At 29.0% G+C, this 15,184-nt stretch overlaps 1 protein-coding gene across 3 annotated transcripts; it reads left to right on the top strand.

The window, feature by feature from the left end:
• The first annotated feature begins 8,588 nt into the window (after positions 1-8,588).
• On the top strand, positions 8,589-10,488 carry LOC105118869 (transcription factor MYB39-like). 3 transcript variants are annotated; one of them, XM_011016925.1, is made up of 4 exons: positions 8,654-8,738; positions 8,897-9,164; positions 9,312-10,037; positions 10,190-10,488. In XM_011016925.1, exons 2-4 carry the CDS (start codon positions 8,899-8,901, stop codon positions 10,218-10,220), a joined length of 1,023 nt encoding a protein of 340 aa, XP_011015227.1. In that variant the 5' UTR covers positions 8,654-8,738; positions 8,897-8,898; the 3' UTR covers positions 10,221-10,488. The 3 variants fall into 3 exon arrangements, with proteins under 3 accessions (XP_011015226.1, XP_011015227.1, XP_011015225.1); XM_011016923.1 differs by having other exon boundaries at positions 8,697-8,772; XM_011016924.1 differs by lacking the exon at positions 10,190-10,488 and having other exon boundaries at positions 8,589-8,738; positions 9,312-10,041.
• The last annotated feature ends 4,696 nt before the right edge of the window (positions 10,489-15,184 follow it).

The following is a 15,184-nucleotide window of genomic DNA, read 5'->3' on the forward strand; positions in this document are numbered from 1 at the left end:
ATTATATAAATATTTAGAGAAGATAAACTTAAAGATAGTAGAACACCATCAATCAATATTCATAACACTCTATTAGAACATAGAACATATATATAAGGAATACCTTACTTTTATGTTGTCTAAATTCAAAGATTCCTTACTTTTAGGTAACACTCATTGTTTATATAAAACTAGGTTTTAAACCTCTTAAATAACATGTAAGAAGAATGGCTTCAAATATAATCAATCAAGTTAAAGAAAATATCAAAAGATTACCTCAAGAGTGATTTATAAGAATGACTAAGTATGTAAAATGACTTTCAATCATTGTTTCAATGATTGAAGATGATAGTAAGTTCATGTTATGTGTTGGTTTGGTAAACTAAACTTTAACTTCTTGTCTAAGGATATGTAGTGTAAAGCCCCACTCATTCTCCCTTTTAAAATATTATCCGCTATGGCTCAACCCAATCCAGTCTCCACGCCTCACGATTTTGTTCTTGGTAGCCCATATGCCCTAGAACACGTCTTACAAGGTTAGGTACCAATTGATTTAATATGTCATAGCTCTAGACACTCTTTTCTTGATGTGGGATGTTACAATTTCCTAACTTTAAGAACGAGCCTTCCTCGGCTTTGATATCATATGTAATCCCCTCTCAAAATACGTCTTACAAGGTTAGGTATCAATTGTCTTAATATACCTTAGTTTTGGACATTCTTTTCTCAATGTGAGATGTGTCAATCCCCTCACCTTAAGAACAAGCCCTTCTCGGTTTTGATACCATATATAAAGCTCGACCCTCTTTTTCTTACGGAATATTGTCTGTTATCGCTTAGCTCAACCCAACTTCCACCCATCACGATTTTATTCTTAGTAGTCCACATACCCTGAAAGGTGCCTTACAATGTTAGGTATCAACTGCCCTAATATGTCCTAACTCTAGACGCTCTTCTCTCAATATGAAATGTTACATGTAGCCAACATCTGTGGCTAATATGCTGGTCGACTTTTCTATTAGAAATGAGTATTTTTTTTTTAGTTTTATAAAAGGTTATTTGGGTTATAATACTGATATCATTAATAAAACAGATATTCTCAAGATTGCCTTTTAGTTTAAAAAACATAATTGCATCTATTAAAGAATAATAAATCTAATATGCTATGATATTATTGGGTAGTTTTTTAAAAATCCATATAGATTGATAAGGTGATTTCATGAGAAGTAGGATTGCTAATGTAGGAATTGACTTTTATTTTGATTTTAGTTTGTTTTAGTTAAGAAAAGTTGTTGAAGGCTTTAGAATATTTATTTGATGAGAGCTTTGTTCATTATAATATTTATCTATAATTTATCTTTCAAATATTCTTTACTTCTTTTTTTTTTTACATACCTTTTTTCATAACTTTTTATGTTATATTATATTCTTTTTTATCATGTAATCGAATATTTTCTTTTAATTTATGTTACCTTCAATTCAATTTAAACTCAATATAAACCTTTTTTTTTTATACATATAACTAAAAATTAAAGTTTTTTATTCAATACAAACCTTTTATATTTAGTGCTTGATTTGAAATATATAGTTTACTGTTTAATGCAAATCTTATGGTTGGCTACTCAAATGGAATTTATTTGTTAAACTACTTAATTTCATCTTATAGTTTATGATCAAACCAAAATATTATATTTTTTTTATTTGGATTGAACTTTATGGTTTATTTCTCAATTTAAACTTTTAAAGTATTTTTTTCTAGTATATTTTTCTCACTTATATGTATTTTTTATTTTTCTTTTATTTCTTTTATTTTTTTTGTATTTTTTATTTATATGGAGCTCCAAAATGACTAACAATTAAGTAATAAACTAAACAGTTTAGGGAATTCATTATTCATCTACACCCAATATAATGTGGATTATAATAGTAATCTACTGTGCATTCCTTCCTTTCTTTCTTTTCTTTTTTTTCATGTTTTTGTTTTTTTTCACTTTCTTTTTTTGTAGTTTTCTTCATTTTTTTATTTTTCACTTTTTTTATTTTTTTAAAATTTGTTTTTGTTTATTTTTTTAATATTGATGTATTTGAAAATTAAGTTTTGTAATTTATTTTTTTATTTTATCTTTTTACAGGGTTAAAATGATTTACCTATTTGCTAGGGTAATCTAAGTTATTTCAATTTACAAGTTTGGTGAGAATTTTTTCTTTTTAATTCAACTTGACTTTGTTATCATTTATCCAATATAGTTAAAAACAATAGTTTTAGGAAAAAAAACAATTATACATAAAGTTAAAATATATGGGAAAAATACTGTAACTTTCTTCACATGTTACTGTGGATTGCTACAATGCTTTTTTTTTTTATTTGTTTTTCAAAATTATCTTTGTTAATTTTACTTTTTTAATATTGAGTTGGTTAAAAATTTAGCTTTGTAATTTTTTTTAAAAATATTATAGATTGCTATGATATTTTTCTATGTGATTTTTCTATTTTATTATACATAAAGTTAAAATATATGGAGAAAGTACTGTAGATTTCCTCATATGTTACTATAAATTACTATAATATTTTTATTTTTTGGTTTTTCCTACAATACTTTTCCTTTGTTTGTGTTTTTTTTTTAAATTATCTTTGTCAATTTTACTTTTTTAATATTGAGTTGGTTAAAAATTTAGCTTTCTAATTTTTTTATTTTAAAATAATGTGAATTGCTACAATGTTTTCCTACATGGTTTTTCTATTTTATTTTTTATTTTTTAAAATTATATTTATCAATTTTTTTTAATATTGAGCTAATTGAGAATTTAGTTTTGTAATTTTTTTTCTTTAAAACATTATTAATTGCTATAATGTTTCTCCACATGATTTTTCTGTTTTTATTTTTGTTTTATTTTTTTTTTAAATTATGTTTATCGATTTTATTTTTTAATATTGAGCTGATTAAGAATTATAATTACAATATGTGGGGAAAACACTCTAGCTTTCCTCATAAATTATTGTGGATTGTTACAGTATTTTTTTTCACATGATTTTTTTATGTTTTTTTTTCTAAAATTATCTGTTATTTTTATTTTTTAAATATTGAGTTGATTAAGAATTACAATTACAAGTAAATATAAGTAATGCTAAATCATGTGGGGAAAACATTGTAGCTTTCCTTACAAAACACTATACATTACTAAAGTTTTTCTTCACATGGGTTTTTTTCCAGTTTCTTTTGTGTTTTTTTTTTGTAATATTTTTTTTAAATTATCTTTGTTAATTTTTTTTTTAACATTGAACTAGTTAAAATTAACTTTGTAATAAAGCTTAATTATATGGGAAAGTAGTTTTCCTTACAAAATAATGTGGATTGTTATAGTATCTCTCCACATGTTTTTTTTTACTTATGAGTTTTTTAAAATTATCTTTGTCAGTTTTATTTTTTTAATATTGAGCTGATTGATAATTATAATTACAAGTAATTATAAATAAGGTTAAATCATATGGAGAAGTACTATAACTTTCATCACAAAACACTATAAATTGCTACAATGTTCCCAACATAGTTTTTTTCCCTATTTTTTTGGTTATATTTTTTTTAAAAATTATTTTGTTGATTTTATTTTTTTAATATTGAGTTGATTGAGAATTTAACTTTCTATTTTTTTTTATTTAAAACACTAAATTGCTGTAGTATTTTTCTAAATAATTTTTTTATGATTTTTTTCCAAAATTATCTTTGTCAACTTTAGTTTTTTGAATATTGAGTTGGTTAAGCATTATAATTAAAATAAAGCTAAATTATATGGGGAAAGTGTTGTAATTTTCCTCACAAAACACCATGAATTGCTGCATTATTTCTCTAAATAGTTTTTTTTTGTAATACTAGCAAGATATTGTTCGTTTTGGGTCTCCCAGTCCACCCATTCCTCGGGCTTCAACCCAGGTCCCCCTCATGGGTTTGTTCTTGGCAGCCTCACAAGACTCCAAAACACGTCTTACTAATCAAGGTGAGCATGCTCATATAAGGCCCTAACTTTGGACTCTCGCTTTTGATGTGGGATATCACAATTCCCTCATTTTAAGACGAGTCGTCCTCGACTCTAATACCAAATGTAACATCCCACTCCATTAGCAAGATATTGTCCGCTTTGGACCTTACAGTTCACCCATTCCCAGGGCTTCAACCCAGGTCCCCCTCACGAGTTTATTCTTGACAGCCATGCATGACCCCAAAACGTGTCTTACTAGTCAAGGTGAGTATGCTCATATAAGGCCCTAGTTCTGGATGCTCGCTTTCGATGTCAGATATTATATTTTTTAATGATTTTTTCTTAAATTGTCTTTGTTAATTTTATTAGGGAAAACATTATAGTTTTCCTCACAAAACATTGCTAATTGCTACAACGTTTTTCATCATGAATTTTTTTCCTTCTAAAATTATCTTTGTTGATTTTTTTTTATATTAAGTTGGCAGATAATTTAACTTTATAATTTTTTTTATTAATAAAAAAGTTAAATCATATGGAGAAAACACTATATATTTCCTTATAAAACACTTTCTATGCTCATGAAAGACATTTGTTAATTATATATGGGTTATAAATTTGGGTTTAAATTCACTAGAGATTAAGTTTTAAGTAAATTCTTTCATTAGCTTAAAGAAATGAGTTTACATTGGCGGCAACAATGAATCTCGGTTAATTTCATGAGCATTAATCATTTGTTTTTAAAAATAAAAATGTTTAACTTGTAAGAAGAAAACAAGAAATTAAGAGACATGAATCAGAATATGGGGCCCATAAAGGGACAAAAGAACAGGTCTGAAATATTAAAAGGCTTGTTTGGTAAAGGGGAGATGAACTAGAACTGTTAATGTATGCAATGACGACAGCTACATAGGATTAGTTAGCAAATTGCTTCATCTGTACTCTACTTTTCTGCTAGAAAAGGAAAATTAATACCTCAAGCATTTCTGATATTGGGACCAAATCAGTAGGTTTCAGAGGCGGCGGCTGACTAGTGTACATGTATTGAGGAACAAATTAAGTATAACATTAGAAGAAACTTGTTATTCTGCTAGAAATTAAGGTTAATCTCTTTGGTTTTCTCCTCCTTATTTTTGCGTAATTCTTCATGTTTTGCTATACGTTTTCAAAGAAGTTTTACTTTCTCGCCTTCTATTCTTCCTTGTGAACCTTAATTGATAATTAAAACTCATAATGCCAGACGATAATCCATACGCTTAAACACACAAGTCAAGTGTTGCCATTTTCTACCATCCTTCTTTGTCTATGGATATGATATATGATATGTGGATTGCTTGTATGCTTATATATTTATGTCTGGACCAATAAAATCTTGACATATGCTAAAACAGTTAAACATACACACTAGCTAGGTCCATCATGCTATGTTTTAAAAAAATAAAGGAAAATCTAAATATTTATACCAAGTTAAAAAAAAATTAAATATAATATTTCTAGCTAAATACTTTAAGTCACAATTTCTTAACACATGTTTAATGCAATCTTTTTTTCTTAAATTAATAAAATGCTCATATCATTAACATGTATATTGAATATTTCAATAAGATGTAAAGAAAAAATCAAGCAAAACCCATCCCTTATTCTAGATCAACCGATATTAAGATCTCTCAAGTGCTTTAAAAGTTTATAATATTATAGGAGTTCACTTATGTATAATTTCAATTTTTTTATTTCTTACTTAAGCCTACTTTCTTGATAAAATTACAAAATCAAATGATACAATAGCCTTTCTTTAAGAAATCAAGAATAATTAAATTCAATATGCATTGAGAAAATAAAATATATTATATATCTTTTTTAGTTATTTCTTTTTTTTATATATTAGTTCCTGGGTATAAATTTTCTAAATTAAATTTCTACATAGAAAAAAACAAATATAAGAATGGATACTAAGTTTTTTTATATATATATATATAAGTAAAATGCTATAAAAACCAAAATTTAAATAAAATATCTTTATAAATGCTATATATATATATAATTATTTTGATTATGATAACACTATTATTATAATATAATCAAATTACTAAACAATTGTGATGTAAACTTCGTGATCACGTGGTCATACAACCCACAATCAAGATTAAGATATGATCTTATAAAATCAAAAAAGATCTGATAGGAGTGTGACATAATAAAAACCTACCCTAAGACACCAAAACTATTGAAATGAAGTCGAATGACATTACGAAACTAGTAATATTTGATAAATTAGATTCAATTCGTTCAAGAACCAAAGAATGCAAAAAGCTCTCTCACATGTCAAAAATAAAAAGTTCAGAAGGATTATTCAACTATGATTGCTAAAATTTAGGCTTGCATGTGTTTAAATAATTATGAAAAATTAATCCTAATGGATCAACTCTCGTTGACTGAATTGACCCACATACAAAAATTAATACAAAACCTTTACTAACAAGCTCATATCTTGATCTAAAAAAGCATTGGATCCTAGTTAAAAACAAAGTATTAATTAAGCTCAAATTAACCTTGAATTCTATCTAAAAACAAAGTATTAATTATGCTTAAATAAAACTTGAATTGTAGTTAACAAAATAAAAATAAAGCCCATAAGTTCTAAATCTTTATCTGTCATGAGAAGAGAACAAGAAAAGAAAATATTTTAGATCTGATACAAGACTTATTTATAGCTTACAATGTTACCCACTAATTTTAGGAATTAAAGGAGAAGTTGTCACCCCTTTTGTTTCTAAGTTAGAATATGATTCTGATCACAAACTTGTATTTATTTATTTATTTTAAGGAAAAAGATGTTGTCTTTAATATAATATTAGAAAACACAATTAAGTTGCTTAATTATTATCCTTGTATAACAAGGAGACTATACCAGCTATGTTTTTTCTAAATCAGCTTGTATTTCTTTGTTTTCTCTGCTATGTTTTCTCCTTACTTGAGAAGATAATAAAATAAAAATAATAAATTATAATATTTAAAAGAAATAATCAATGTTCTCGTATATAATATAATATGAAATTCAATATTAATTAAGACTTTACAAAACACATGGAAACATTGCATAATAAGACTTACTAAAACTGATATAAAATTAATAATCTTGTTATCCAAATATCATGGCCCAAACAAGGGTTGGTGGAGTCTTGCAGATAGATTAAATGTAATAAAACCTCTTTCCAAATTCAGCCTTAGTTAAAATTTGTATATTCAATATTTTTATCAATGTCCCTTCACTTTGATTCTTGTAATGAGCCCATTTGAAACGTATAATGAATTATCGGTATGTGCAGACTAATACACGTCAAATTGATTATATAAGAATAATTAATAACTAAATTATATCATCTTCACAAGGTAAGGTATATGATTAGTGGTATTATTTATAACCATCAAGACTTATTGCCTGCTTATGAGTTGTGAACCAATTGGAGAGCTACTAGTAATAAAATCCAAACTAATAATTTCAATATCATCATAATATCTGCCATTTAAGTCGTTAAAATGTTAGGGCTTATTTGGTCCCACCCAAACACTTAATATCATATACTTGCGTGTACACTTGTGCTTGGAATGAACTTTGAAATCAAAACGAAATTAGAATGGGATTGAGGTTTCTTGTCTCTGTGATTCAAGAAAATTAGCTATTTGACCTCCTTGATGGGTACTACGTGGGAAACCTAACCTCTGTATTGGTATAACTTAATTGCTGATTTGTCCCCGCTCAGCGTGTATTGCACAAAACCTTGGGGAAAGCAAGCAAGCAAGCTAGCCTACGTATTTATTTTAGCATGTTCATCAAAATACCCCTGAAAAAGCTATGCATTTAATACAGTTTTCATAATATATAGGTCATTGCCATTACTGTAAATTACCTATAGATCAGGGAGCAGCTATTTTTTCAAGCAAGCGACAAAAGAAAGAAAGAACATTTCAAATAAAGGTAGGTGATTGTACATTGTCCATGAGAAACTGATAATTAGCCAGTGTTTATGGTCAAGCATGAGAAATTTCCTATATGGGCGCATTGGAAACTCCATGTTCAAACATTGCATGAAGTTTTCTGCTATTTAATCTTTGTAAAAGGAATCGAAACCTTATTAATTTTAGGTTATTTTAAAAAAATCTAACATTATCCTAAGGATTTTACTAGTTAGAAACTAACTCTTAAATTGATTCTTTGTCCTTTCTAACAAGAAAGGTAATTAACTAATTATGTCTTAGAATTAATACTCAAGGAGAGAGCATCCCTCATGTAGTTCTTTGGCTTGTTGTCCCGTATGACAATTTGGATATATTTTTTCTCAAGTTTTCTGCAATCTACTTTGTGCGTTTATTTATGACTTTATGCTCTAACTTTCTTGATAGTTTTATTTAAATGCTTCTTTTATGTGCTTTAAATTTATTCATTATTTTTTCTCTGTAATAAGTTTTTTTTATGTGCTAGATAGAAAACATTATTCCCCAAGTCACAAGGCAGACTAGACTTTTCCTTTGTATAAATAGAACCGGAAGCCCTAGTGTGTGCGCCTTTATATAGATATAGACAAAAACGCGATCGCTTCCTTAAATTAATTTGTGAGAGTAAAGGACGCATGTGGAATTTCCAGTTATTATAAAGGCTTGTATGTCTATGTCACCCTAAGCTGGTCTGTTTCCAGACGTGATCCACACTCTATATATAGAGAGGGCATTCTCTCTAATTTTTCCAGCAATATTTCATACACGTATAGCCTCTCCCCACCTGCGGCCAGGTTTGCCTTCCTTCACTTTCTTCTTTGCTTCCATTTACATCTTTAATCAATGAAATGCATTACGAATATTAAAGAAAACAAACACTCGAACTACTTAAAACAACTACTTAGGAAGCTAATTAATGTGGTTTCTCTTCTTTTATCTTATTTTATTTCAGGAATGATGGCGGAATCACCATTCCAAGATGAAAGTGCCCTAAAGAAAGGGCCTTGGACTCCAGAAGAAGATCAAAAGCTCATTGATTACATTCAGAAACATGGCCATGGAAGTTGGAGAGCGCTTCCAATGCTTGCTGGGTTGAACAGGTGTGGAAAGAGTTGTAGGCTAAGGTGGACTAATTATCTGAGACCTGATATCAAAAGAGGAAATTTTTCTGAGGAGGAACAGCAAATTATCATAGACTTCCATCAAGTCCTTGGAAATAAGTAAATTTCTCTTGCTCCATTCTGCTTACGTTATGTCTTAAATACACTAGCTATAATACTATCTTGCCAAGTAAACACTGTTTTCCCTTCATTAATGCAACCTGGACCACGTCGAACCTAAAAGCTTGACATTTGCTGTGTTTGCAGGTGGTCAGCAATAGCACAGCATCTTCCAGGGAGAACCGATAACGAAATCAAGAACTTTTGGAATACTCATCTAAAGAAAAAGCTTCTCCAAATGGGGATTGATCCTGTCACCCACAGGCCAAGAACTGACCTTAACATAATTGCAAACCTACCACAGTTGCTTGCTGCTGCCGCAAATTTCAGCAATCTGATGAATATTCCATGGGATAACGCAATCAAAGCACAGGTAGATGCCACCAAACTCCAATTGCTGCATAACATACTGCAAGTCCTAGGCAATAGTCCACCTCCAAACATGGAAGCGCTTAGTAACCTCTATGCATCACGGGACCATCAGCTATATGAATACCTCAGAATGAACTCTCAGTTAGAGGGAGTACGAAAATGCGGCGAGGATGGTCTTTCTTCGCAAGGTATCAACGCTCAGGCTCAGTCCAACTTTCCAAATATAGATGCTCCTCAGCAACCATTCAGTGATCACAATCCAATAAAGGACTCAAAATCACGTACCCACAATAGTGACCAATTAGTCTCTTCATATGCTTTTCCAACTTCAAACACACTGCCCAAGTTGGTTTCAGCCTCACCTGAATGTTCATCAGCAAACACAATCAACCCAAATGATATTATTTCTAACCCTTCCAATGCCACTGCAACCACATTTGAAGCGTGGAGGAATCTTATGGATGATGGGGCAAATGACAATTATTGGATAGATATAATTGAGTAAGTAAACATCCTTTTCACAATTAATTAATAACTTAAGTGGTGTGTATATATATATACGTACTTGATTAAAATCTTAAACTTGCTTGTGTCAATGTTGTGGCTTTACGGTCTTAGTTTTTATTGATTCATGAATGTAATGTCTTTTGCAGTCAAGCATCTTCGCAGCCATGGACAAACTAAAAAGAAAAAACTCAAAGGAATTAAGAAGACGTATTTGACTGTAAATTATGAGTTTCTTCCACTGTAGATTGTCACAACTCGTCAACAGATACACATACATATGTTACCAGCGTATGAAGAAAGAATACCCCTACATATGGGATCATTGTATACTCTTTTTTTTTTTCCCCTTGCATAATATTGGTCATACTATTTTGGATTTCATTATTGTATCTTATTAAGTTGTTATCAACTTCTTCAGTTATGGATTCGTGATCTTGAAAAGAAATATTGTATGGCAGCTTAATGCTCATATTTCGTTTGCACTTGATCAACAGCAGCACCGATCATAATGTTTCATGATAAAAATTATAGGTTAAATATTAGGCTCTTAATTTTCCATAAGAGTTGATGATCGAGAGTGAGGGATCCAAGGATTTCAAAGGTTGGATGGATATAAAATGAATTAGTTGTAGAGAGCGTGGAACACGAAATTGATGGTTGCAGAAGACCCACTAGACTTCTGCCATTAGGAGGCTTGACCTTTGATAAGGTGGAAACCCATGTCAACGACCTATACAACGTGGACGGACGCGAAGCCAAAGACATAACCCCTAGACCCTTTATCTACTTTGTTTTACGTTAATTCTCTCTCTGACTCGGACTTTGCAAAGCTGTACCAAAAAAGTTATCTTAAATTGTCCATTAATGTGGAGTTTAACTAGTGATATATATTTGCCTTATGATAAGAAGTCAAGACAATTTGTTGCTAATTAGGTAAGATCATTTACTTTTGAACGAAGCTTTTGATGCAAGATTATAGAAATTCAACTTGCGAACCTAACAGTCTCCTCCTCTCCCTCCTTCCTATTAGTTTCTAGAAGAACTAGCTATGGTGCATGGAACGGGAATGTAGGGCTGCTGTTTCCCGTTGAAAATCTTTCCACGTATATATATGCAAGCTAAGAAATTTCAAATTGAATTGTACAAAGATATATATATATATATATATATATATATATATATATATATATATATATATATATATATATATATATATATATATATATATATATATATATATATATATATATATATATATAAGGGTAAATTAAAAATGAAACTTGGATAAATTGTTATTTAACTAAAATGCAGCTTGAGAGAAATCACAACATCATTTTCAAGCCAGCCAGATAACATTATCCGACAAGAGAGTATACTTGAGCATGTGATAAATTCTTGGTAGGTGCTTTTTTGACCTTTAATGAACAACTAACCTACCAACCATGCCAAATTTAAGCTCAGATTCTAACCTAAATAGATACGTATTTGTGTATGAAAAAGGGACAGGATAATTTTTATTTTGTTTTTATCATTGTTTCATAAAATCACATCAAAATATTAGACGAATATCTTGGTAAAGACCAAACGGACCCTGAATCCATACATACATTATTCTAGCTGTCGAACGTACGTAATTGGCACATAGCATTAACATCATAACATCATAATATATATGAAAAGATGATTTACTGCGCCCAGCGATGGAAAACTAAATCCACAAGTTGAAATATTGAGTTAAAACAGACAAATGCGTGCGTGTCTGTGTGTGTATTCTTTGACTTCGGGGCGTTTACAGTGACGGAGGCGCGTGCAAGTTACAGTACTATAGGGTATCATGATTAAAAAAAATAATTAATCACGAGTTAAAAACATCTATGATTAGTCGAATTAATATGATAAAACAATCAATATATTTATATTTCCAATTCGTAATTACCATTAGAATCCGTGAAGAAAGTAATTCCGCCAACAATCACTTGTAGAATTCCCTACCGATTAACTGATGGATTAAGTTTTGTATGTTATTACCGACAAAACTTTTCTTCATAATGCTTAGTTAGCAAAATATTGCCCTACCGATTTTATAGTTTTATTGATGAAAATTTTGATTGATATTTATATTGTATTGATAAGCATTTTATTAATGGGATTATGGATAGAAATAATTTATTAATAAGATTTTTATTGATAATTTTTATTTGTCGATAATAAATTTACTATTGAATTTATAGATGAATAAAACAAATAAAAAAAATTATCTGTATCATTTTGTTGGTATTTCCCTTTAAATGTTTACCAAATAACTAATGGAATATTGTATGTAATTTTGTCAGTGTTTTTAGTTTTTTTGTCTATAAATATAACAAATCACCGATGAAATATTATCTATAATTTTGTTGAAAGGTTAACAATAGCAGTGATTTTTTTTTTCCAACTCTTTGAAATATACTGACAAAAATATTCTGTCGTTAACCCTACCAATAATAATTTAAAATATATTTTTTAAAAAAATATATTGAACAAAAGTAGAAAAATATATTAAAAAATATATAAAATGAAATTAAAATAATATAAAAATTAAACATTTATTACAAATTTAAATATTTTTACGTTCAAATAAAATAAATTTAAAACAAAGATGATGTTGGAGGAGGAGGAATAAATCTAAAACACAGGCGATGCTAGAGGAGGAAAAGGAAACTAGTAGTTATCGAGACCACAGGGCCAATAAAGAGGAGCACATGGATCACCCATGTGTGATCTCATTCCCATCACTACTCGTCAGAGTTATTTATAATTCATAGTAAGTCGTTCATATTTTTCATTAAGATTAGTTGTCTGATCCTATGCTTGTTGGTTTAACATCGCTTTAAACTTAGGAGTTTAAATGTTTGGAATTAATTGCAAGCATCCAATATTCAAAATACTAATGACCATCTACAAGTTCTCGGCCATAGTGTTAGATAGTTCGTATACTTGATTTTTATCGACTCCACTTGATGATCTTACCTTCAAAGATAGCATAACAAAAGTTCTAAAGTAGACCCTCTATTATTACAGAAAAAGATGATTATTGCAAGCATCCAATATTCAAAATACTAATGACCATCTACAAGTTCTCGGCCATAGTGTTAGATAGTTCGTATACTTGATTTTTATCGACTCCACTTGATGATCTTACCTTCAAAGATAGCATAACAAAAGTTCTAAAGTAGACCCTCTATTATTACAGAAAAAGATGATTAATTTACTCTCTAACAATTTTAAAACTCTTTACTTTAAACATCTTATGGGCACTACAACTGAGCAGTTCACTAATATAATAAATGTAGTTAAAAGATTGAACAAACCATGAAAGCTGACAAAATTATCGCCGAAAAGAAGAATGAGATGGAAATGAATAATATTAAAAAAGATGGTCACAAAAGGGAAAAAAAAAGTTATCAAAGCACTTGTGATTTTCAAAAATCAAGTCCTACTATATTGAACATGAACTTCACCTCATATTTTCTTGAAAACCAATCCAATATCCAAATTAGCCCATCAAATAACCAAAATGATAACCGCATGTAAAGTTTTTTATTTAAAAAAAAAACAAAGAACAATTGTCAACTACTGTCAATATTACTAAGTGAAATGTACTGAAATTTGTTGAAAATTGTTGAGTATAAATCACCTTCAATTAAACCTAAAAGCCTAAAATATGAGTGCAATTCAACTTTCAAATCATGCCTCTAGAAATGAAGTAAATAATATTGAAGAAATGAAAAAAAAAGCTATATGGAACAATGATTCAAGCAGGAAACTCAAGACATTATTTAAGATACCAGCGATGAGAAATTTAGGTGAGTTTTGTAAATATAATTGCTAATATGGTCATGACATTGACCTTTATGAAGAGTTTCATTGTTAAAATTTTTTCTAAGTGAAACTAAAAATTAATTAATTGAAATAATGGGTTAGATTGAATTAAAAAAATTTAAATAATACAAGAGGGGTGAAATTGGATAAAGAAAAAAGTGATGTGGTATAAATAATTTCACAAGGAAAAGTTGTGGGAAAAAATAGAAAATATGAGATAAATGAAGTGAATGTGTAAATAATAGAAATTTTAAACTATAAATACCCTTTTTTTCCTCTTATGGCCGGTGGTTTGCTTCCAAAAAGCAGATGAGAATTGTTTGATTTTGCTTCTTGTTTCTTTCTAAAATCATCAAAAAGAGGCTAAATTAAAGTGATTAAAGCTTATATAAGTAATTAAAAAAGGAGATTGAGTGTTTTGGTGGGTTATTTTGAAGGAAAAAAAATTAAAAATTAAGGTTTTAAAAAGAGAGAGTGAAGAGAAGAAAAGAGAAAGCAAAAAGAACCTTGATTTTTTTGCATTTAAAACATTATTTAGATCAGATTAAATCAAAAAGTTCCAAATATGACAAAATAACAAGAGAGCAAGGCTACTACCACATTAGATTTATTATGAAAATGTGCGGCGACAAATTGTTGGGGAAAGGGGTATTTTACACCGAGTATATAATGATCGTTGGTGATTTTATTAGAAAGATCTAATAAATTATTTTTTTATTTATTAATATTAGTATTTAAGTTAATTTGTGCATAATTTGATTAATTATATTAACTTTAAAATTAATAAATATATAAATTTTTAATAGTTTTAATATTTATAAAACTGGAATTAATAATTTTTAAAAAATAAATATAAAATTTTTAAATTAATCTAATAACTTGTTAAGCGGCAAAGAGCAAGCTCGCCACTGGTTGCTCTTTTAGGTCTAGGATTTTGTTCATGGACTAGCGTTTTATGGCGGTAACAAATTGCCGGGCTTCAGGATATAAGAGCTTCTATGTAAGGCCTAAAGCTTGTTCAGCCCGTGGGCTTTGGCCTGTCGTTAATTAAATTCAGATCTTTCTTTCCAAAAGTGAAAAAAGTAAACCCAAGAAAGAAAAAAAACGTACGAATTGCCACCTTCACAAGTTCATTGCAAATCTTTAAAAAAGAATAAAATAAAAGAACTCCCAACCCTCCATGTGTTCATTTTTGAGCATGATAAAATAAGTGGATATTTCCAAACCTCCTCAAGAATCTCCTCAACGCAGCTTTTGTAACAATGATATGCTAAATGTTT

The sequence above is a fragment of the Populus euphratica genome, unplaced genomic scaffold (assembly GCF_000495115.2).
Source record: "Populus euphratica unplaced genomic scaffold, PopEup_1.0 scaffold2312.1, whole genome shotgun sequence".
NCBI lineage: Eukaryota > Viridiplantae > Streptophyta > Magnoliopsida > Malpighiales > Salicaceae > Populus > Populus euphratica.

What these genes read in the sequence shown, in the direction of transcription:
- LOC105118869 (XM_011016925.1), top strand. Translation starts at nt 8,899, where the DNA reads ATGATGGCGGAATCACCATTCCAAGATGAAAGTGCCCTAAAGAAAGGG. An exon ending in CATCAAGTCCTTGGAAATAA is followed by an intron (nt 9,165 to 9,311) that starts GTAAATTTCTCT and finishes CTGTGTTTGCAG; the next exon opens with GTGGTCAGCAATAGCACAGC. An exon ending in TATTGGATAGATATAATTGA is followed by an intron (nt 10,038 to 10,189) that starts GTAAGTAAACAT and finishes TGTCTTTTGCAG; the next exon opens with TCAAGCATCTTCGCAGCCAT.